We start from the raw sequence: 23,180 nt of genomic DNA on the forward strand, positions 1-23,180 counted from the left end.
TTTCAATAACATTAATGCTATTGAGATTCCGAAATACAAAGCGGATGTAGGAAGGGATCAGGCTTCCTTTTTTTTTATCACTGCTGATTTAAGTACATTTAATCCCTCTCTAGCGCACACTCATGATTACAAACTAAAGAAAGCTCTCCCTCTATCAAAATAAAAAAAAACAAAAAAACCCAGTAAAGGCATAACAGTTCATACGCAGCATTGGCGGAACAATCCCCAGATTAAAGAGTCTTACATGCATTTTTTATTTTTATTTTTTTCAGCTTTGTTGATACAGGGAGAAGTGAGACTCTTTAGAACGGAAGGAACAAAAGGATTGTATGAATGGCAGGCTGAGCAGCCGCTTCCCTCAGATTTACACAATTTACCTGTGCTAGGTAAACTTCCCTTACCAGCAATTTAAAGAGAAAGGGACGTAAAGGTCTTTGCTGTCATTAACCCCTCCTCTGCTGAAGGGGCCTGCAACACATTTGCATTGCAATGCGTTGCTGGCCCCTTCAGGACTGAAGGGGTTAAGCTGAGTCTAAAAGGGATCTAGTTACCTTTCCATGACCAGTGTAAAGCTGTAAGGGAGGACCAAACAGTGGTAAAACACAACCACAGTTTCTCTGATGACAGTGACCTAGTGTTAGGCTGGTAACAGGGCACAATGTTGGCAGCGCGTACTGGGGCTGTGGGGGGGAAAATTGTGGAGGACAGCGCCAAGCTAAGGAAGTACTCTGTGGTCTCTTTGGGAAACAAGGCACCAAAAAGTGTGGCAGAGAATGGGAAGGGCAAGCGGCACAGTGCAGCAGGACAGGTCCAGCCGAGGACTGGGAAGACCACTCTTCTGTATGAGCTGGAGATGAATTGGTACCTAAGAGTCTGTGAGTTATCCTATGAACACACTATTGCCTGTCGGACTGGCATGCCCTACAGGTAAGTAGGAATAACTTTCTTTCCTCCAGAAATGTAATGTTAAGTAATTTGCTGTCTGCCTCTGTTAATTCAGCAGAATGCCCTTTAATTTTGGTTCAACAAGTAATTTCTAGAAAAAGTATTAAAAGAAAATGATTACAATATCATAGAGAAGCTATATACATCTAATTATCTAAACAGTCATTTCTTGCTTAACTGTACATGAAGAAAGTCAGTGCTGAACACCTGTCTATTGTTTGTGACTATTAATAAATACATAATATCTACTAAATAAATATTTCTATTTCTATTTAATTTTTTTTGAAATGTATTACAAAAGTAGAATGTTTTAGTATATTGATTCTGTAAGGAGATGAGGAAAACATGTACTGCTAGCAGTCCCTGAAGATCGGATAAGAGTATATTGCTGTAGAGTACCATAGTAGTTTGGTGAGTATGGTAGAGTGCTGTAGTAATTTGATGAACACTGTAGAGTGTTGAAGAAGTTTGGAGAGTACTGTAGAGTGCTCTAATAATTCAGTGAGTGCTGTAGAGTGTGTACTAATGTACGAAGTACTGTAGAGTCCTGTAATGTTTGTGGAGTACTGTAGATTGATGTAGTAGTTATCGAGGGCTGTATAGCGCTGTAGTAGTTTGTTGAGAACTGTAAAGTATTGTAGTAGTTTATATACTGCTGTAGTAGACTGGTGAGTACTGTAGAGTGCTTTAGTATTTTGGTGATACTGGGGATAGTTATAGTTCAATTTTCAATATCATCTGATACTTCAATTACTACTACTCCTTTTCTTTTACACTATGGAAGGCAGTGGCGCACGCAGGGGGGGTTTCTGAGTCTCTAGAAACCCCCCCTGCGCTAACTAAGTTGCCACTGTCCTATACAGCAGCTGCGGCGCTGTCAAAGAAGCGTCCGCGGCAGTGCTGTATTGTATACAGCACCGCCGCAGACGCTTCTTAGGCAGCACCGCGGCTGCTGTATAGGACAGCGCTGGCGAAACGGAGCTGCTGCGCATGCGCAGCAGCTCTCTCTGGGTTGTTTTTTTCGGGGGTCGGCGGGGGGAAACCCCACCCCCGACAATCCTCCGTGCGCCGCTGGAAGGATAGTGAAAAATAAAAAATGCTCCTAGGTTTAATTTCATATTACTATGTGAATGTGAGAACATTTCCAACATGTTATGTAATGCAACCAAAACAAACATTTTGCAATACTTCTACTTATTAACTATACTGATGCTGTATACATGATTTCCTTTCTTATTTTTAATACTTGAAATTTGTTATGCGATTACATTTGCAACCATTTTAACTAAAATGTATATATTATCCCATATGAACCTTATTGCCATACACTGTGAGATAGACTACGTACTGTTAAATATCTGCTGACTGTTTAAGTTAACAGCTAACATTAATATTTCAACATTCATATATTGTGAACATATTAAATGTCTGGTGGAGAAATATATAGCTTAGAAAAAAATACCTAATAATTCATAATTGTATTTTCTCAAATATCAAACAGTATACAATAAAATAAATACCATATCTCGACATATTAAATAATATGAGTTGGGCAGGAAATGTATTTAACTGACCTTTAACCTGCAGAGAGGAATGAAAGTTACTGTTACGTACAGAAGTCTTTGTCACTAGACCCAGGGTCACTGTACCAGCGAGTGAGTCATAACAGAGCATGTAAGCTGTCAATCAGTACATGGCCCAGAGTGGGTGCTGCTAATACAGCATTCTGATTGCTGGATTAAACCCCAGACAATGCTTCCAATGACATTAACCTTTTCATTACTGGCGGAGATTTACATTTCTAGCAGAAATCTATTTTTAAATTGTTTTGCAAGTGACAGTTTATCTTTTGTAAGGCAGCACTTTGCTAAGGGGAGACTGTTGGGAGAATTAAGTACTATAATAAAAAACTATTTAAAGGTGATGCTTGTAATAGCTAGCTAGAAATCAGATAGAGGCCTTAATATATTGATAATTAATATGTTTGCAAAAATTCCAGCAATGGCAGCCTATTCATTATTTCTTCCTCTATGTGATTCTTTTGACTCCCTAAAGGCATTCATTTATTTTGGAGGGACAGTGGGCATATATGGAATGCTAGCATGGATAGGTGGGATAGATAGGACATGTGCTAAATACAGACACGTTAAATGAGACATGTGGGGTTCTAAATAGGAATTATGTACATGTTAGTATTGCTTGCACCTGATCATCTGTCTGATCATATGTAAACATTAATAAACATGCTACTCCTACTTCTGTGTCATAACAGTTTTCAGATAATGTGTTTCACAGTGGAAAAGGCAGCAGGGTTGTAGAAGGAAAACATCTAGAAATACTAGGACCTGCATTCAATTGGTAATATGTTGACCTGTAAATGATTGTAGTTACAAATTCTGCTGACTCCGGGTAGAAAATAAACATATATGACAGTTATTTCTAACCTATCTACTTGTGAGCTATAGATTTTACCTGCCTTAAAGTGATTTTACCTGTTTTAAAGTGTTTGACATTTGTGTTCCTTTTAAATAGCTGCAGAAGTGGGTATACGTGGGAGGATCAATGAGAAGCCACAATGTCAGTGATTGTGGCTTCTGATTGACCCATCCGCTGACACACTCACATCCCTCCACATTGTCACACAATCCCGGTTCTCTGCCTGGTGGTTAAGCGAACAACTGAGCCCCAGGATAAACATCTGCACCCCTGGGGCTCTGAGGAGAGGAAGGAGCTATATAGCCTCAAGCTGTTATGGAATTTTCAGTGCGTTTGAAAAGATAGAGAAGTTACCGCTCTCATGTCCTTATTCTCCATTTATTACTAAACAGCTTGGCAGTCAGTCATCACTAGTTAGTTGTTTTTTTTTACATTTTTGGAACAATGTTACTGCATTTGTTGAAGAGAAGCTGCAACATTTAAATGCTTTTTTCAGCCTAAAAAGGAGATGTCTTGCTACAAATAGTAGCATGTACATACAAGAAGGAGAAAGTGATTTTTTTCCAGCAATGACATAGCTAAAATCATGTTCCTATGAGCCTGGATTAAGCCCTTATTGTATTTTAAACTGTTCATTACTACTAATGATAAACTGAGACATATTTTAGATAATTAATGTCCTCAGCTATGCAAATCAATTCTAAAATGAAAAACCCAAGCGCTGTATAAATACTGTAGCAGGTGTGCATAAAGTTTACCTAGAAATCAGCCCTGTGCATCTACTTAGGCAAATATTGTCCTTTCAGTTGTGACTGCACATATAAGCGGCCAGTTAACACAGGGAGCAATGCAATTTTAGTTCTTTTCATTATGGGGACAATAAGTAGATATAATAGCAAATATATTACTTATACCATGCATAAAGTATAAACAAGTAAGCTATTTCTTATAAATCATTACCAAGTACATTGTGCTTTAGAACAGTAATATCTATGCATGTCACATATGGTATATGGTAAGGTAAAGGTCTAAAAACAACCAAAACTTTTAGTATAATATGGGAAAAACACACAAAATAAATTGCAATTGACCACATAAAGGGTAATTTATAAGCGCAAATAATGTGGACAGCCTAACATTTCTATTTGTGTAAATGCACCTATTTGTCCACCTTACCCATACATCACTATCCGACATATCCACATTTGTTTTCTTTTTTAGAGCTGTTTCTGGAAATTCAATATGTTATTTTGTGAGACTATGGGCCTGGCTGGAACTGGAGTGATTATAGCTTTTCTGCTGCCTTGAGGCAAAGTGTGAAATTGTGCCACCCAACCCCCTTCTAGTATCAATATGGATATGCTATTGGTAGATATAGTGGCCACATTATGTCCAGAGTATAAGGTATATGGCAGTAAAATGCACAGCAATATGCCACTAGTAGTTATATCACAATAGTAGTTCCCCAGGAATATGTTAGCAATAATTCCCAATAATATGCCAGCAATAGAAGTTATGTGTCATTGGTTACCCAGAAATACGCTAGCAATCATGTACAGTAAAATGCGCTGACAGGTGACATAAGGGGGTGTGTCTGTCCCGTGCTTCTAATTGGCTGAAAGTCAGTGGCCACAAAAAGTCATGGTGGTGCCCTCTAGATGGTGAATGCTGGATAGCGGCTAAATGTAATTTCATATTTCTAGCTGCAAATTTCAGACCCAATTACACAAACCCACATTGTGTTTTTATTTACTGCAGATAGAGAAAGGGGACATTGTTGCATTAAATAAAAGTGATCAGTGGCTACTGCTGAAGCTGCAACTTTCTCTTAGTGTCTCACCAAGGCTGCCTTGTTATATGTGCACTGAACTTCAGTTAACTGCATATGCCCATGCTGTAGCTTTCCTTTTCAATTAACAGCTAACAGGCTCTGCAAGTACAAGCATTTTTAAACTAATATGTCTAAAATCTATGAGCCATCTTGAACATTAGAAGCTGCCCTATGCTGAGCCCTAACTTGTACCAAGTATAATATAATTTACTATATCTGGTGCCAAGTATATAATGTTAAATCACATTTGATACAAAATATAATGTGTTTAGCCATATCTGGTGCCAAATCTAACATGCAGAGTCATTATACAATATAGTAATTGCTATAGCTATTGCCCAGTCAAAAGTGTAGACCCACATCTAATGGTAATTCTAATAACATGTCCGGTGCCAACTCTAATATGCAAACCCATATCTGATGCCTAGTCTAATATGTAATCCAATATCTAGCACCAAGTCTTATATGCAGACCCATTTCTACTGCCCAATCTAATATACAAAACCATATCCGGTGGGCAGTCTGATATGCAGACCTATATATATATTTGCCAGTCAGATATGCAGACGTATATCTGTTGTTTTGTCTAATATGCAGTTTAATGTGCTTGCTCCTATCAGGTTCCCAGTGTGAAATACAATCTAATAGGCAGACCCATATCAGGTACATGTTAGATATGCAGACTAACATGCAGACCCATATTAGGTTTCAAGTCTAATATGCAGTCCCACATCTGCTGCCTAGTCAGATATGCAGTCTAATAGGCAGATCCCTATTTGGTGTCCTCTCCTATCTGATATGTGCAGCCTTATATTCAGACCTATATCTGATATGCAGACATATCTGGTGCCCAATCTTATATGCAGATGCACATCTGGTGCCAAATAAAAGCACTTAGTGATCTGTGGTTAAGTCTCTTCCCCCTCAGCTTCTTCCTCTGCGTTCTGCGCACAGAGATAGAAGAATATTGGATAAAATCACTGTTTCCTGTCCTGCTCTGCTTTTTGCACAATCAGTCTTCAGTATAGGACAGGTACCTATCTGTACAGTTAATAGCCAGTGAACTGGCAGTAAGACGTTAAGTAGAGATCCGGGGACGCTGTGGCTTGAGAGGATTGATCGCAAGCGCAACCATGGATGGTGATAGGTGGTAGATGTAGAGGCTCTTGCACATGTTTCTTTTGTAGCAGAAATGCACTTAGTAGGTAACCAACTCTAAGGCAACTCCACTGGATAATTCAAAATCTTTTCTTCTGTCATCTTGTTTTCAGCTGACTTGACTTGCACTTTGAATTAATGCACAGATATCATAATCCTGGAAGATGCAGTTCTGTCCATTACCCACCTTAGGAGCTGTTGCTCATGAAATATTAGCAAGTTGAGCTGTCTTGGTTACTGTAGATCCTGCCAAATGTGAGCCAACAACCACTCCTCTGTCAAAGTCACTAAGTTTCACTTGTAGCTATGCTAGTCATAATTATAGTAAACCGGGGCACTTTATATATGACCCTGAACATTCTAGGATGTTATTTTCTTAATTAATGCAGAAGCCACGCCTGTTTGGAAGCCGTTGCTTTCAATATGCTTGGTATCCCTCATTTACTCAGGTGATTCCAATTACTTGTCCACTACCTGTAGTAGTCACAGCTCTCACATCCTTCCCTTATCTTTTTCACTATAATAAAACTAAAGGCTACTGTGGAAGTCATATATGAAGAGCAAAATATCCATTAGTTTTGATCCCGCTGTGTGTCTAGATTTCCTAGGGACACAGGAGTAAGATAGAGGGATTTGTGGGGGAGTAGAAGTTTGCACAGTTCGTGGACAAGAGCTGGGCGGAGAGAGTTCAGCAGCGGTGCTCCTAGTTTTTCCGAAGCAGTGCAAAATCAAGATTTCTTTGGGTGGAGCGTGACTATTAAAAATAAATAAAGGAGTTGAGATAGAGCTTTTTTAGTGTCGTGTCCATTTTCACTCTGCCAAAAATTAAGTTAAACTGTGCAGTATGATTGGAGAAAATCTGACATGTTGTATTTAAAGAGGGGTGGTATTAAAGTGGCAGCAAGTTGGGCTTTCATGCCACATTTACACTTTTGCACAGTGCTTCTTTTAACCTTAATCATTTATTTATATAGCGCCTACATATTACTAAGCGCTATACAGAGAATATTTAATCATTCACATCAGTCCCTGCCCCGGTGGAGCTTACCATCTAACTAACACACACGCACTCTATGGTTAATTTCACCAGACGCCAAGTAACCTACTAGTACGTTTTAGGTCTCTTTAGATTTTTACGCCTCACCACACAGTTAAGCGTGGTTCTAGCTATTGGAGGCATCTCCTGACAGTGGAGATTGGCATCTGGGTGAATAGGTGCAAAACCAAGGCATTTTGCAGTGTGCATGGAGGGTACTTTGTACATGAGTAAGCCTTAAAGAAGAAGAGAAGTTAATAATTTTATATCTTGTTTTCAACCGTAAGGTCTCGTACAAACAGGCATTAACTTTATATATATAATGCACGCTCTTAAGCCTATTATATGCACTTTCATGTGATCAACTAAAAAATAAAGTAAATGAATAGCCCTGTACACACATACTTTATACAGTTTGTTGTGCTGTGCATCAATTTCTAGAATAGAGTTATATGGGAGAACCCATTAAATACATAACACACAATGTTATAGGGAAGCTTTGAGAACACACTTTGCTTAAACCAAGGACATAGACTACTATTCTAACCAGTGTTGTGCAATAGTTGTATGTACAAGTTCTAAGGAAACAGAAAAATAAACACAATTCTTATTAATCACCTTATTGTCAATTTGATTACATACATTTTATTTTAAAACAGGAGTGGGTATCTCCCTTAAAAGGGTACTGCACTTTATGAATCAATTTTAATCAATCATTTCCCGAACTAATTACAGTACTTTGGTGGTGATCCATCCTCTACGACCCCCACCATTAGCTCTGTTTAGCATCCTGGTACTCCTGGCCTTTTACATTCAGTGCTGCTCGGCTCTCTCCGTAACAGGAGACATCAGACATAGCAGCTCTAAGGCTCTCTTAGATGTGCTGTGTTGGACATCTCCTGCGAGAGAGAGAGAGTACCAGAGGTGATCAGCAGAGGTCTGGGCTACATGTAAGGACTAGGTCACAGCTAAAAACCGCAAATGATGTGATTCCAGGGGTGTGATCCTGACCATAGTATCATCACTGTTCAGGGGAGTTCTTTTAATAAAGTGATTTTAACATGAGAAACCCCTCTTAGACCCAATATAAGTTAAGTGGGGAGCTGTAGAGCAGGTGCAGATACCCAGCTCCTCACATATGCTTCAAATGTTTTTTCAAGTAACCAAATCAGTGTCATCAATATTCAGACACTTTAAAGACACACACACACACACACACACACACACACACACACACACACACACACACTCACACTACTTTTCACTCTGACGGTTCATAAAAGGTGTCATTCATGCCTATAAAGAGGTGCAGAATACATGTACACTAATGCTACAAGATAATGAATGTCACATTCACAATGGCAATAACATTGCTGCCTCACAGCATTAGGTTCAAGGGGTTGCTTCCAACCAGGGCCTTATCTGTGTGGAATTAGTATGTTCTCCCTGTGTTTGTGTGGGTTTCCTCCCACACTACAAAAACATACTAGTATGTTTAATGGCTGCTGGCAAAATGGCCTTGGGTGCGTTCTAGTGAATTTAGACTGTAAGCTCCAAGGGTCAGAGACTGATGTGAATGACTTCATATTCACTGTACATCACTGCATAATTTGATTGGCTCTATATAAATAAATGATAATTACAGCAAATGATTGTATACCTCCATAGACCAACTCTTTTTTTGCTGGGGTAAAGTTCTGTTCTTCAATCCTAATCATCCTGTCAATCTTTCCAAACAATCCCTTTTTGGGGTATAATTTACAGAAGGAATAGACTTTGCTCCCCATGACACTCAGCATAAATTTAGCATTAACCCATAGGCTACAACCATGCAAAAGAAACAGTGTGGTTTTAGCTGTCTGATTGGTGTCAAGATGGGCAATGTGAGTCAAGTGCTGCATATATAGATGGATAGTCTACCATTGGATCCTAAAAGTACCTGTTTGACACTTAAATATATAACATTACCCATTACCCATATTATCCCATTTATATTATTATGTGTTCTCGTGCTTGGTGCTGTTTACTTCTATGCAGTAAGATATGCGTTACCACTTGCATCCAAACGTCTGAAGAGAAATGTGTGTTTTTGAGCACATGAAAAAAGAAACATGTATATATTTACAGAAAATATAATGTCCCTTGGTTCCTGATTGAAATGTCAGGTTATGGTAGTAAACAAAGGAATACTTTGCTTATAATATACTGTGTAAGATATATATATATATATATATATATATATATATATATATATATATATATATATATATATATATGTGTTAGCTCACAGGAAAAGGCTCCAGAAAAACTATTTTAACTATGAACTGTTATCAGTAATGTGCATAGGATGTAAGGCTTTAATTTTGAAAAGCAGCAGAAATCTATTTGAAATAAAGTTGTAATGATTACCTTCAACAGTATGAAATGAAAGCAGAGGAATGGAAGACCTGCTTCCACATGCTAATCTGCGATGTATGTTAATCATCTGCTTCCTGGGGATTTAGTAAAGCCCAGCATTTTGCTTTTAGCATACTCCGAGAACAGCAATCCCCACCAGTAAGTGGGACATGCAAAATATTCACCAACAGCTTTTCCAGATTAATTCTGATCTTTGAAAATATAACCGACAGTGACTTGAATGTACAGATAACACAAATTTGGTAATCGACCCTTTGTCATTTTGCAGGTAACCTACATTTCAGACAGATGCAGGAATCTGTGCTTCATTGTTAATACATCAGACATATCCTCCATTTCTTTAATAACTGGCTTTGAATATTTGCTACTTGTTTGTTTTCACTATGGGTCTGATTCATTAAGGAGCATAACTGGCGATACATTGCGTTTAACGTGCACAATTACTCTGCGCATGCTCAGAACCGAACCATACGCCACAGAATACAGCTTTCAATTCTTCTTCGAGCGCAAAGGACACTTACGACAGCCTACGATTTCAGGGAGCGATCAGGGTGGGGAAGCGGCGTATGCCCGTAGTCAATGTGCAGTAAGGCCATGCCAATTTTAACTGCGCACAGCAGAGTCCAATTCAAGCTCTGGGCATCTCTAAGGTACTAGTTTTCCAGCCATATCTCTTGCTCTAACTATAGATATATTATTAACAAACAAAAAAATGAATCAGGCGCTAATGAACAATTCTCTAATAAACAGTGTCTATCTGGTCTGCAACTCTCATAAAGAACGGACATCATATACTGTTCCTGGTTCCAAGCAAAAAAATAAACATATAAGAACAGTGACAACAGATGTCGATATATAAAAATCGCTTTGCCTCTGATGAAACCGCCTACCAAAAGGGGCAGAGAAATGAATCAGTTGATGCAGAATAATCTGCCCAGTTCTTCTAAACAGGTTGTGTATAGTGTTAGGTGATTGACACTGGAGACACGGAGATCCACAACACATTATAGCTGTGCTGAATGTCACTTCATTCGTGGAGGTATTTATTTTAGTTCAATATCGCTGGGACTGTTGCATCTGACATAGGAAGCTAATTATTACATCAATTGGATACCATCAATTTGTCCAAAAACAACATTATATATGGACATCACCCCTTATTAAGGGTTCATGGACACTAATTATCTCTCGGCAGGTTATATGCAATCAGTTTTGTATTTATAAGCTTAACTAACTATACATCATTTTCCGCATGATCATGAATTGTCAGTTCTGTTGAGTGGTTTAAGATATTGATTTTATAATAAATGTAATTTTTTATATATTGACATATATTATTAGCATGGGACATTCATTGAATAGGCTTTTTTTCTGTGGGTTCTTTTGTGAGTTTATATTTCACATATGTATTGGATGTATCCTGTCTAGTAGAGGAGAGCAGACCAATATATGTATTCATCCACACACGTATTTTCACTTCTGCTCCTTGTTGAATACAGACGTGTGTATACCCATTTCACAAACATTTAAAAAAAAAAAAAAAAAGCATATTTCGTTATTAGGCCCTATAACTAGCTTAGTTACAATAACATTTCTATTAACACTAACCCTAAAACAGTATTTTTAATTTAGAATAGGAATGCCCATAATCCATAATTTAAAATTCAGCTGAATAATCTTTTTACAAAACAATCTGCTGAATACCAAACTGATTCAGAAATCCCAACTTACATATTAAAATGAAGCAAGAGAAACCTAAAAAAATATTTGTAATTTTCTCTTTTGGCAAAGATAACTCTGTGCACAAAAACTATCAAAATCCCACATTTGGTAAATTGTGAACTGAATTAACAAAATTTTTAATTATTTGAAAATAACTAAATTTTCTCATCCAAGAAGGATGTGGTTTGATTGGGTGCAGTGGCGGAACTACCATTGGTGCAGTAGGTGCGGTGCATCGGGGCCCAAGGTGATAATGGGGCCCACTGCATGAGAACTCGCTAGTTCTGCCTCTGATCAGGTGGAATGGGTTTCTACAGAACTATAACTCAAGGGCGTGGTATATTTTGTCTCAATTTTCCAGTCAGAAATCATGGCATATATGATATTGTAGCATAATGTTTCCTGTATAGAGAAGTGTATTATAGCTCACAAACACTTTGCCAGCAAAGAAAACTGCTCACAGATTTGCTGAGATCAAGTGACTCAGTTTATGTGGGACCTTGGTGCAATGCAAATGAATATCTGCCATCTTATTTCTCTGCCAACTTATTTCTGACCTCTTCCTCTCAAACAACCTCAACCTTCTGGCAATAACTTAAACATGGCTCATGTAATCAGACACTGCCTCACCTGCAGCCCTTTCACATGGTGGCCTCCATTTCACCCACGCCCCCAGACCGGGAGGCAGAAAAGGAGGTGGGGTTGGACTACTTCTCTCCCCACAGTGCACAGTCACATTCCTACAAATGTCCCATCACTTACATTCACATATTTTGAAGTACATGCTATCTGGATTTTTAATCCATTCTCTATGTGTGTTGCTGTTATCTATCACCCCCACCCCTGGAGCGCACCAACAATTTCTTGTGATTTCTCTGCATGGTTCCCTTACTTCTTATCTTCTGACATCCCCACCATCATCATGGGTGATTTCAACATCCCCATTGCTAATCCAACTTCCAATGCTGCTTTCAAACTACTCTCTCTAACCTCCACACTTGACATCTCTCAGTGGGTTGAATCCTCTACTCATTGGGATGGCCACTGCCTTGAACTTATTTTCTCTAGACTATGCTCAGTTTCTGATTTCCTTAAAACTCCTTTCCCCTTCTCAGATCAACACCTTATCAGCTACATGCTCACTCCCAGCTCTTTGCTGTCAAACTCTATCAAGCCTCCTCGTACCTGCAGAAATCTTAACTCTATTAATCTTCAACAGTTTTCCACCTCCCTCCATCATCTTCTCTCCCTAATCTCTACACTCTCCTCCTCTGACATGGTAGCACCTCATTTTCACCAAACCATAGCATCAGCCCTTGATCAAGTGTCCAGAGAATATTAATTCTTCACATGGACTTGATGTCAACCGTGGCACATTAAAGTAACACAAAACCTTCAAAAACTTTCCCGTAAAGCAGAACGTCACTGGTGTAAATCTCGAACCTCCAATGATTTCCTCACATATACTTCTATCTACCACTTCTATCAAAATGCTCTGGACTCTGCAAAACAAATATACTACAGATCTCTCATCTATGCTCAGGGTTCAAACCCCAAATGCCAGTTTAACAGATTTAAATCTCTTCTCAACCCTCCCTCCCCAAACCCTCTGACTACTATCAGTGCTCAGTATTTTGCTTCTTACTTCAAGGACAAGATTTATATGATCCAGCTAGAAATGGTATCATCTTTCTTGACAAACAATCAGCTCAATTCCTTTCTAGCACTCTCTGACACCCTCACTTCTTTTGATCTCACAAATGAAGATTAAGTATCTACTCTCTTCTTATCTTTATACTCTACCTTCTATTCTCTTAATCCTATACACTCAAAAACAGGTAGATCCCTGTCTCCCATTCCCATTTCACCTCTAACTAAAATCTGTAATCTCTCTCTCTCTCTACTGGCGTCTCCCGTCATTATACAAGCAAGCTAGGATTACTCCTATTCTGAAAAAACGAAATTCTGATCCAAACTCTCTCTCAAATTACCGCCCCATTTCTCAGCTCCCGTGCCCCTCCAAGCTTCTAGAGAGACTTGCCTACACCCGCTTCACACGCTTCCTTTCCACAAGGATCCTGTCACTCTTAACACTCCACAAAGACTGCGTTGACTAAGGTTGTCAATGATTTGATCACTGCTAAAAGCAAAGGCCATTACTCTCTCCTGGATCTCTCTGCTACATTCAACACTGTTGACCACTCTCTTCTCATACAAATGCTACAATCCATAGGTTTTCAAGACACTGTCCTATCCTGGTTCTCATCCTACCTATCTAATCGCTCTTTCAGTGTTAATTTTTCTGGATCTACCTCTGCTCCGCTTCCTTTATCCATAGGAGGGGCACAAGGCTCAGTACTATACTAGCGCCTCTACTGTTCTCTATCTATATCACTTCTCTTGGAAAACTAATATGCTTCTTTGGATTTCAGTATCATCTCTATGCAGATGATACACAAATCTATCTAGACTCTCCTGGTCTCTCGCCATCTGCGTTGTCCTACGTTACTGACTGTCTTTCTGCCATTTCATCTTGGATGTCCTCTCGCCAACTCAAACTTTCAAAAACAGAGTTAATAATATTTCCACCCACCAACAGAAGTTATCTACCTGACATTTCTATTTCAGTTGACAACATGACCATAAATCCCACCCTGCAAGCTCGCTGCCCATGTGTGATCCTTGACTCACAGCTATCCTTTGTTCCCCACATCGACTCTATATCTAAATCATGTTACATACATCTAAAAAAAACATTTACAGAATACTCACATATCTTACACAAGACACTACAAAAATGTTAATTAATGCACTCATCTCCCACATTGTCTTTTGCAATTGCCTCCTTACTGGTCTTCCCCTAAACAGACTCAAACCCCTACAATCAATTTTGCACGCAGCGACCAAACTGATTTTCCTTGAAAATCGTTCTACCTCTGCTGAGCCACTCTGTTAGTCTCTACATTGGTTGCCCCTTTTTACAGAATCCAATATAAAAATTCTTCTACCAACGTAACAAGGCCATCAACAAAACTGCACCAACATACATCTCACTTGTCTCAAAATATCTCCCAATTTGACACCTCCGTTCTGCACAAGATCTGCCTCTCGCATCCACTCATTACATCCTCCCATTCCCGTTTACAGGACTTTTTTCGGGCTGCACCCACACTTTGGAATTCCCTCCCTTGCACAATAAGTTTTACACTGATCTACAAACTTTCAAGCGTTGTCTAAAAACCCACCTCTTCAGACAAGCTTATAATATTCCTCAACCACCCTCTTATCCTCACAAGCCTACCTTATTACCACCCTTTACACAATTCACACAAGACAACAACCCTCTGACCCCAGACAAACATTGCTTTGTGGCTGAAACACAGAGTATACGAATCACTTTTTTTATGCAATCTGGCTGGACCAATATGCAGGGTGTAGTTTTAACCTCATGTATCTGACTCCCATTGACCTATAGATTGTAAGCCTGTTTTACCTAGTATTGTTTATTACTGTTTGTTCCCAATTGTAAAGCGCTACAGAATTTGCTGGCGCTATATAAATAAATGTTGATGATGATGATTCTGTACTGAAACACTGGGTCAGAACAATAAAATCTCCTAGACAAACATTTCATGCTGGTTATATAAATCAATCCTTTAAACCATAGGCACACTATATAGCAACATTAGGTTATAGTTTGTATCATTGCTCATCACTGTGTGGTAACAACTGCAGTCACATTACACACATATTCAAATGTGGCAAGAAACATATATTAAGTATCTAATATGCATCCTGATATCAAAATAGTTACAAATATAATATGTATTTTTATGCAAATTGGTTGGAACCTACTGGTATAGGCAAAGCCAATCCAATCTAAGAGAGGAAGTATGTTATTTTTTATTTTTGTAGCATTTAGCAGTCCTGTCTTTTTTTTTTAGCCTTTACTGGACACTGTAAAAGCAAATTTGTGACAACAAATTTGAACAAAATAAAATATATTTACTGCCCAGTCTCCGCAAAGATCTGTGCCAGTTCTCCACATACTACAGTTGGAAATCAGAGAAATTTAATACGGCTTTCACAAACGTCCAAATAATTTAAATGATCAAAAGCACCTTGTGAGGACTGGATCAATCACAGAACATCTATCAATGAATACTAATTATGAATTTCCCTGTATAGAGCTTGGCTTTAAACAGACTTTACAGCAAAGGATTTTCAGCCTGTTTCCATAAACCAAAAAAGGGTCTGTTAATGTACCATGCTGATAAGTGTGTTTAAATGGGAAAAATAAATAAAATGACAGCTGAATTTCCAAGTCAAAACAGAGCCCCAATGAAGCAAACTGCTTTTATGTTATTGGCGGACAAACAAATATTTTGAATAGATGTTTAGATTGGTTCAATAATATAGGGATAGATTTCCACTGTAACATTTAATACACGTGAAAGTGGTAGTGAATGTAAATATTATGGACACAACTTTAGAGCTGACCTCGGAAAAGGCTTTATGTATGTAGAATATAAAAATAAGAATATAAGGATATTGGAAGTCAGCAATGAGTTCTGTAAATATATAAGGATGAGACTGCAGGATGGGTTCTATTATCCTTCTTATTTTACAGTAAAGGGTACATTAGTACTTATCAATACCAACTTTAAATGTAAAACAAAACAACATTTTTGTATCAAGTGACACCACCTAAAAGAAAAAAAATGAACATAAATGCCTTTTACACAAGACGGTGTAAAGATGAAATCATGATGGGGATTATACAGAACTTTACAGACTACTTGGCCAGCAGCAACTGGACACAAGCACTATGGACTGTGCCCTGTATTGTTCACGGTGCACCAGGCAATGTGCATATCACACTGGCCACCAAGCATTGAACTCATAATTGTGCTCTGGCAACCAGGCAATGGTATTTGTGCTGTACAATGGCCACCGAGAAACCGGCTTTGTACTAAACACTGATCACCAAGCCATGAACTCATTATTGCATATTAACCACCAGACAATAGACTTTGCATCATTCCTGGTCACTAGAGTGGACTCAGCTCAAGTTCACTGGGCTGGTAACTTGGATTGGGTGGGGTTCTGTAATAGAATAATATTGGGAGTCCTTGAATTACAATCTGGAGTCATTGAGGAATTCATTGTATGAAACCAACTATAATGTGTTAGTGGTAATGATAGGATTGGCCTGCACATAGTTTATGGGTAAGGAATTCTTTGCCAATCTTCCCTTTGGTGGCAAAATAAATTGTCCCACCACTGTAGATAGATTCCATACTTATTTTAATATTTTAAAAAAAGAATAAACATAATATATAAATTAAAAAGATACTTATTTTTATGGCATATGGTACTCCCACCAGCTCACTCTTTATGAAGACGTAACACACTTATTGAGTATATAGCCTTCTATAGCTGGCCATTGTGACAATATTTTACACTTCGTGTACAGATATGTTGCCAGATACAGATTCTGTTCCTAAAAGAGGCCATGCCTGGCTTTTTTTTTTACAGAACCACTCAGTGGTTGAAGTGTAAATTTAGAAATGGCGGTATGAAAAATGTAATGGGAATGTAAATGAACGGAAGTTTTAAAATGAAGGCAGTAGAAGAAGTGGTGGTATGACATACCACAATATATATGCCCCCATTTCGAGTAATGGAGTCACTTCTACAAGATTTAAGCAACTTTGAATGTGGAACGGTAGTGGGGCCCAGGCGCGCTGCCATCAGTCTATCACGGACCGCAACACTGCTTGGGGTTTTTTTTTTTATGCTCAGCAGGATCACAAATGGATCTTATATTATTATATTGTAAGCTCCCTCCAGCAGGGCCCTCTGATCTTAGTGCAATCCTCCTTCTTCCACCTCTGCCTTCAGCTCCCCAGCCTAACCTTTGCAACTCTACACTAGACCCCTGCCCTTGGTTCTCCTCTTATCCCCTGCCTTCTCATCTCCATCACTTCTCTGTTCCTGTTAGTCCACCCAAACTGCTAGGCACAGGTTCAGCTTGCTTCAGCTCACTCCCCACCTCTTCTCCTACCCTTTCCTAGCTTCTAAGTGGTCTTAAACTCACTTATACTTCTTTGCCCTGTGAACCTGTTCTCACCCGAGTTGGTTTATTGCATTTTGTTTTTGTACTGCCCTGTATGCCGTTTCTGTTTTGTCTATGTTATATGTTGGGAGCTGCAAATCCTTTATGGTGCCATATAAAGGAAAATAATCAAAGTATCTCAAAAATGCTCCACCAACCAAACATCATTCAGCTAATGGAGGTCCTGTGGATGAAAAGGACCAATGGAAGCTTGACTTGTGCAGAATAATAGAGAGGCTATAGTCAGGGAAGATCAGCTCAGTATATGAACAATGGATATTGGATAACTCAAAAGACACTTTGTTACCTTGCTTGTGAATCAAGCTTTCTTGGAAGGAGCATAATTGGCTCAGATGCCAAATAACTTATCAATAAGTTTTTGTCCGGGAACAGAGCACCCCCATAAACACAGGGAGAACATACAAAATCCACCCAGATAGCGTTACCCCAGTGCTATAATTATTGTGCTCCCATTTCAGTTAAACTTTTTGTGTTATCCCCCCCCTCCTGTCCCAGTTGAATAAAATAAATGAAGCATTTAAATTAATGATAAACCGCAATATAAAAATGAAAAAAGATAGCTAGATAAGCCAGCCAAATAACTAATAAATAAACTTCTCATCACTTCCCATCTACTGGTTTGGCGTTTAATTCTCTTCTGAGGGTCAGAGTCCATCTCTACTCTATGCTCCTGTATTTTATTACTGCCACTCTTTCCATTTGTAAAGCCAGCCACAAGTGTAATTATAACCATCAAACCTTTTGTGTTGCAGAAATAAAATACCACTGGCCAAGGACAGCATGTTTTGTTCCATCTGCCACGCAGACTGCCCTTATAAAATTATCTGCCCTTTTAATGGCTTCTTTGAGTCAGTGCCTTAAATAGACACTATGAGAACAAGTATTTGGATTGTATCCCACAAAATGTTTTTGCTTCACCTAAATATAAGGACATGGGAAAACCAACATGCCCTGGGGGAAACAACTTTATCCCCATTGTCAAACTAGACTAGAGATAATCTGAACACAAAAAATAAATTGTAGCTGGCTGGGGTCCATGACATGATAGCTTCAATAAAAATGTAACAGTGACATCCAACTCCACTGGGAAAGAAGGATAGCAGTATATTCCCATGATGTTTATTAAGAGCGTATTGCATCCCTATATTTATGTCTGTTGTAGGGAATTACAGCACAACAGTCTTCTCTTCCACGAAAGAGTTGCACTTAGTATATATAATAAACACGAGGTTTTGAACTGCGTTCACTAAAGGAAGATGCATCTGTACAAGGCAAGCTATGCCGACATCCCAAACCCTAAAATTGGGGGACAGAAGGCTTCTGAAACCACAGCTAAGGGAAAAAAGACAAATGTAGCCCCTAACGCCTGCCTTTCACCTCGATGCTTGGCAGTGACACTTAACGCAAGTGTGGAACAGAAGTACTTAGAGAGGTTCGTCAATGTCCATGGGCTTTCCCTGAAGGAAACAATCAAGGCTGAAACAGGAATGAGATACAGGTAGAGTTAACTGCTTTTTATTTAAAGTGTATTATAGCATGGCTAGAAGCATCACAGAAAATACTTGCTGAAGTACAATATACTGTAAATGGTCATATTAGTTATTATTATTATTATTATTATTATTATTATTATGAATACTAGACATTTCTATAATGCCAAATGTCTGCTGCACAGGTAGGAGACCATCCCTAATGTTTGGGAAATGTGGTATTCTGTTTAAGGCATGTTTACATAGTTTAAAGCTCTATTTTAATAAAAATGATTTATTTACATACAGTGGGAATATACAAGTGCTGGCATGGAAATTTGAAGCGAACGGTCGGGGACCTATTAATTTTAGATCATTTTTAAAACTATATAGCATAATATAAAGCATATTAAATGACGCAAGACTTTCCACCTTGTGTCCTCCATTTGCATTGTTTTGTATTCTGACATGCTTAGTCCAATTCCTTTGTTACCGTAACCTAAATATTCCAGCTATCTGTTGACATCTTGCACAGAATGAACATACAAAGGGTAAAGTTTCTGCAATAAGATAGCAGTCCAGCATACTAAGGCTAAAGGTATCCCTTTTAAACACTCATTTGATTGCAATGGATGCCAATGAGTATTTGTCAGTGTAATTTATCGATGCAATATAAATGTGTATAGATTCAGCCACAGGTTACCAAATGCTTGGTACACTTCAAATAAGTAAAGGGCAAAATATAAGGAGCATCATTTAAAGCTGTTTGACTTGGCAATGGGGAGTGGAAATTTAGTGCAAATCTGCACTTCCAGCAAACGGTGATATTCTTAATGTAAGGAGAGAGAATAATTATATCTTATAATAGAGTTTTCTGTGCTGCTGATAGGGTATTGTGAGTGCTCCTTGTCCACTTTGTTGATAGTAGTTGTAGTATATCTTGGAGCAAACACAGATGTACCTATATACAGTTAGTTCAAGAGAGAATATGTTTGTACAGTTAATAGTGGGCAGGTTTCTCTTCTGTATCAACAAGCTGGATGAAGTGTTAATATAGTGTTAATAGTGATAGTATGTATGATAAGAATGTGAGTATGAATACATTCCTACCTCTATAATACAGGTTGTACCTCTTACTCTAGTGAAGCATTCTCAAACGTGGAACACCTATGCAGAACAGCATAACAGTTTTAATATAAATAAATATAATTTACATTTTAAAACCAACAATGATAAACAAATGTCAATAAAGAAACTTATGACAATGGTAAAACGAAATGTTCCAGATCCTATATCGATATGTTGCAGAGTACAAAAAAAATCCTTATCATACAAGTCAGTTGTCTCCCAGTAAAGTGACCCATTTTTTTGCGTTGTCAATGGAGAGTAAGGAGGGGGAACATTTTATTAGCATTCATTAGATTTGTAAAATAGAAAGATGTAGACACTCACTCTTTGATATCAATGACAAGGCTTTGTGCTGCTTGGAAATTAGATCCCACGGGAGTTGTCCCTCTCTTTTTAATAGTAATCCAAACTCCCTATACCGCATTCTGTCTAAGCAGCTACCTCACTGCTGCGTCGGTGCCCATTGTCATGGGAATTAAAGTAAGTTACGTAGCCCTGGTGGATTAAGAATAGAGTTGTTTTCTCTACTCGTCCTGTGCTGTACAGTTATAGCGCCCATCCATGCTGTATGTCAGCTTCCAGCCACTCAGCCTGGTGTCATTGTGCTCTGTTTTCCTCTTTTTCACTGAGGTATCCACTCCGCTACTCTGCCTTGTATAACAATAGCTGAGGTGTATGCATGCTACTAAGATAGTTAGGAGAAGTGGTGCTGTGCTATACTGGCAAATATACCGGCCCAATTTGATCACTGCTTACATGACAAAAAAGTAATCAAACAGACAAATACAATAATTATCAGAAATAAATCATGTGTCTCGAAGTTGGCTCATAGAACCAGGGCTATTTTTATGGAATGGCAAAGAGGGCATTTGCCCTAAGTACCTATCTCTAAAAAAGTGGAGATGTTGCCTATAGCAACCAATCAGATTCTAGCTGTCATTTAGTAGAATGTACTAAATAAATGATAGCTAAAATCTGATTGGTTTTTCAAACACACTGGAAAACTCTCAGCTTGATACATTTACCCCTTGATCTTAGCCAAAGGACCAAGAAGCGATAAAGTGGTAGCCCAGGGGAAAGTGGTACCGTATTAGCAGTCAAATGAGCAAGGTCTGGAAAACAGAGACACAGCGAAGTCCCGTGTCAGCAAACAGGAAGAGAGTTTCACATACAACACAGGAGAGTCTCACATATAAGAGTCCTTATGAGCTAATGTCAATGTAAACAGAAAACACTGTAAATATGATGTACCAATAGTCCAATATTTTAAATGTTTTCAAAATGAGAAGAATTATTCAGCCATCAGTAAAAATGTTCAAACACGATTTTTTAAGAAGACATTTTAATTAGAATATATAACAGGTCTCCTGTTGGATATATAATAGGGCTAAAAACAGCTCTCCTATTCATCGCCAGCATAGTTAAACACAGGACTACTCTTGAAAATGTAAGAATTAAATAAAATGTTTTGTACAGTTCCCAAATTAATTCATTAAAGGACCACTAAGTAGCAATATTTGTATACTATTTTTTTGCTATGTTTTTCTGAAAAAGTGAAATATGCATACTAGCATCCGTAGGTAGAGGGAACTGCACAGGTGGAGGGCATGGGAAAGGCTGCAATTAGCATATTAATTGTACGGACCAGTGAGGAAGAAGACAGTCAGGGTCTGACAGGTGGATCAGCCATATACCATTGTGTGAAAAAACATTATTTACATTTGAATTAATTTACATAAGGGCCTGCACCATTCCAGAAGTGGATGGGCAGGTAGGTATATTTGGCTGAGTATATTTAATAGAAACAAAACAATACTAGAGTTTCTTTAAACAATAGCTACAATGTGAATGTAGCAAATAGACAGTAATGTAATTTAAAGCTAAACTTTGTAAATTATTTAACATAAATAAATATATATTTTTTAAATGACTCATCCAGTGTGTCTCACCCTGTGTCTGAATTCACCAAATTAAAAACCAATCAATTAGAATTTAAAAAAATTAGGATTCTATGGGGCAGATTCAATTGACCGCGTTACTCTCGAGAGTAAAGCAGCCTGCGCACTATTACCATTAATACGAAAATCAATGCTGAAATTACCATAGTAACGGTAACAGTGCGCGGGCCGCATTACTTTCGAGAGTAACGCGGTCAATTGAATCTGCCCCTATATGTACTTCCATTCCTCACACCCTACTCTTCACATTGATGTATGATAGTGAAGTTCAATCACCACACCCGACAACTCCTTTTGTAAATTCCAATAATGAGTTTAGGAGCTTGTATATTATCTATTTGTACCACCTATTTTTTTTTAGAACCTATTTTTAGAAATCACAAAATAACCAAGAACACCTGAAACATTTCGATATTATATCTCACATCATCTTAGAATGCGTCTGTGGCTTCAAAGGGTAAGGACCAGAGTCATACCTAGAAATTTGGGTGTTCCGCTACAGGATTGAAGGGGCTCCTCCCCTCGCTTAATGAGTCAGCTTGCCAGCCGTCTCCTCTTCCTTGGCACTGCGCCTGCTTGCACTTCCTGCTCAGGTACAAAGGGAACACCAGAGCTCCTTTCCCCTCTGAGCAGAGTGTTGTGTTGGCGGTCACACAGAAGGGAGCTCATTAAGCAGACACTGGTGAGGGTAGAATCAGTGGCACAAAATGAGACCTGGCACCTGTTCCCCCTGCTTCCATGAGAGCTACACCTCTGGTTAGGACACATACATTAAATAAACACAATGGAGTTCATGTAGAGCAGGGTTGTTCAACCCGCGGCCCGCGGACGGCATGCGGCCCAGCATGCCTGTAAATGTGGCCCAGAAGGAGTTTTGGTTGTAGCAAGGGGACAGCACTTATAATGGAAAAAAAAAATCCTGCAAAAAAAAAAAAAAGAA

At 38.6% G+C, this 23,180-nt stretch overlaps 1 protein-coding gene across 2 annotated transcripts in view; it reads left to right on the forward strand.

Annotated features, from left to right (window-relative positions):
• Positions 1-268: 268 nt before the first annotated feature.
• KCNAB1 (potassium voltage-gated channel subfamily A regulatory beta subunit 1) overlaps positions 269-23,180 on the forward strand; it is a 267,571-nt gene continuing 244,659 nt past the window's right edge. Inside the window, exon 1 of one of the 2 annotated variants that reach the window (XM_075202037.1) lies at positions 269-927. In XM_075202037.1, coding sequence (XP_075058138.1) covers positions 659-927 — 269 coding nt within the window. In that variant the 5' untranslated portion in view covers positions 269-658. Of the gene's footprint in view, positions 928-18,756; positions 19,184-23,180 lie in introns of those variants that run through there. The other variant, XM_075202038.1, reaches the window with a different exon arrangement.

This window comes from Mixophyes fleayi, chromosome 3 (genome assembly GCF_038048845.1).
Source record: "Mixophyes fleayi isolate aMixFle1 chromosome 3, aMixFle1.hap1, whole genome shotgun sequence".
NCBI lineage: Eukaryota > Metazoa > Chordata > Amphibia > Anura > Limnodynastidae > Mixophyes > Mixophyes fleayi.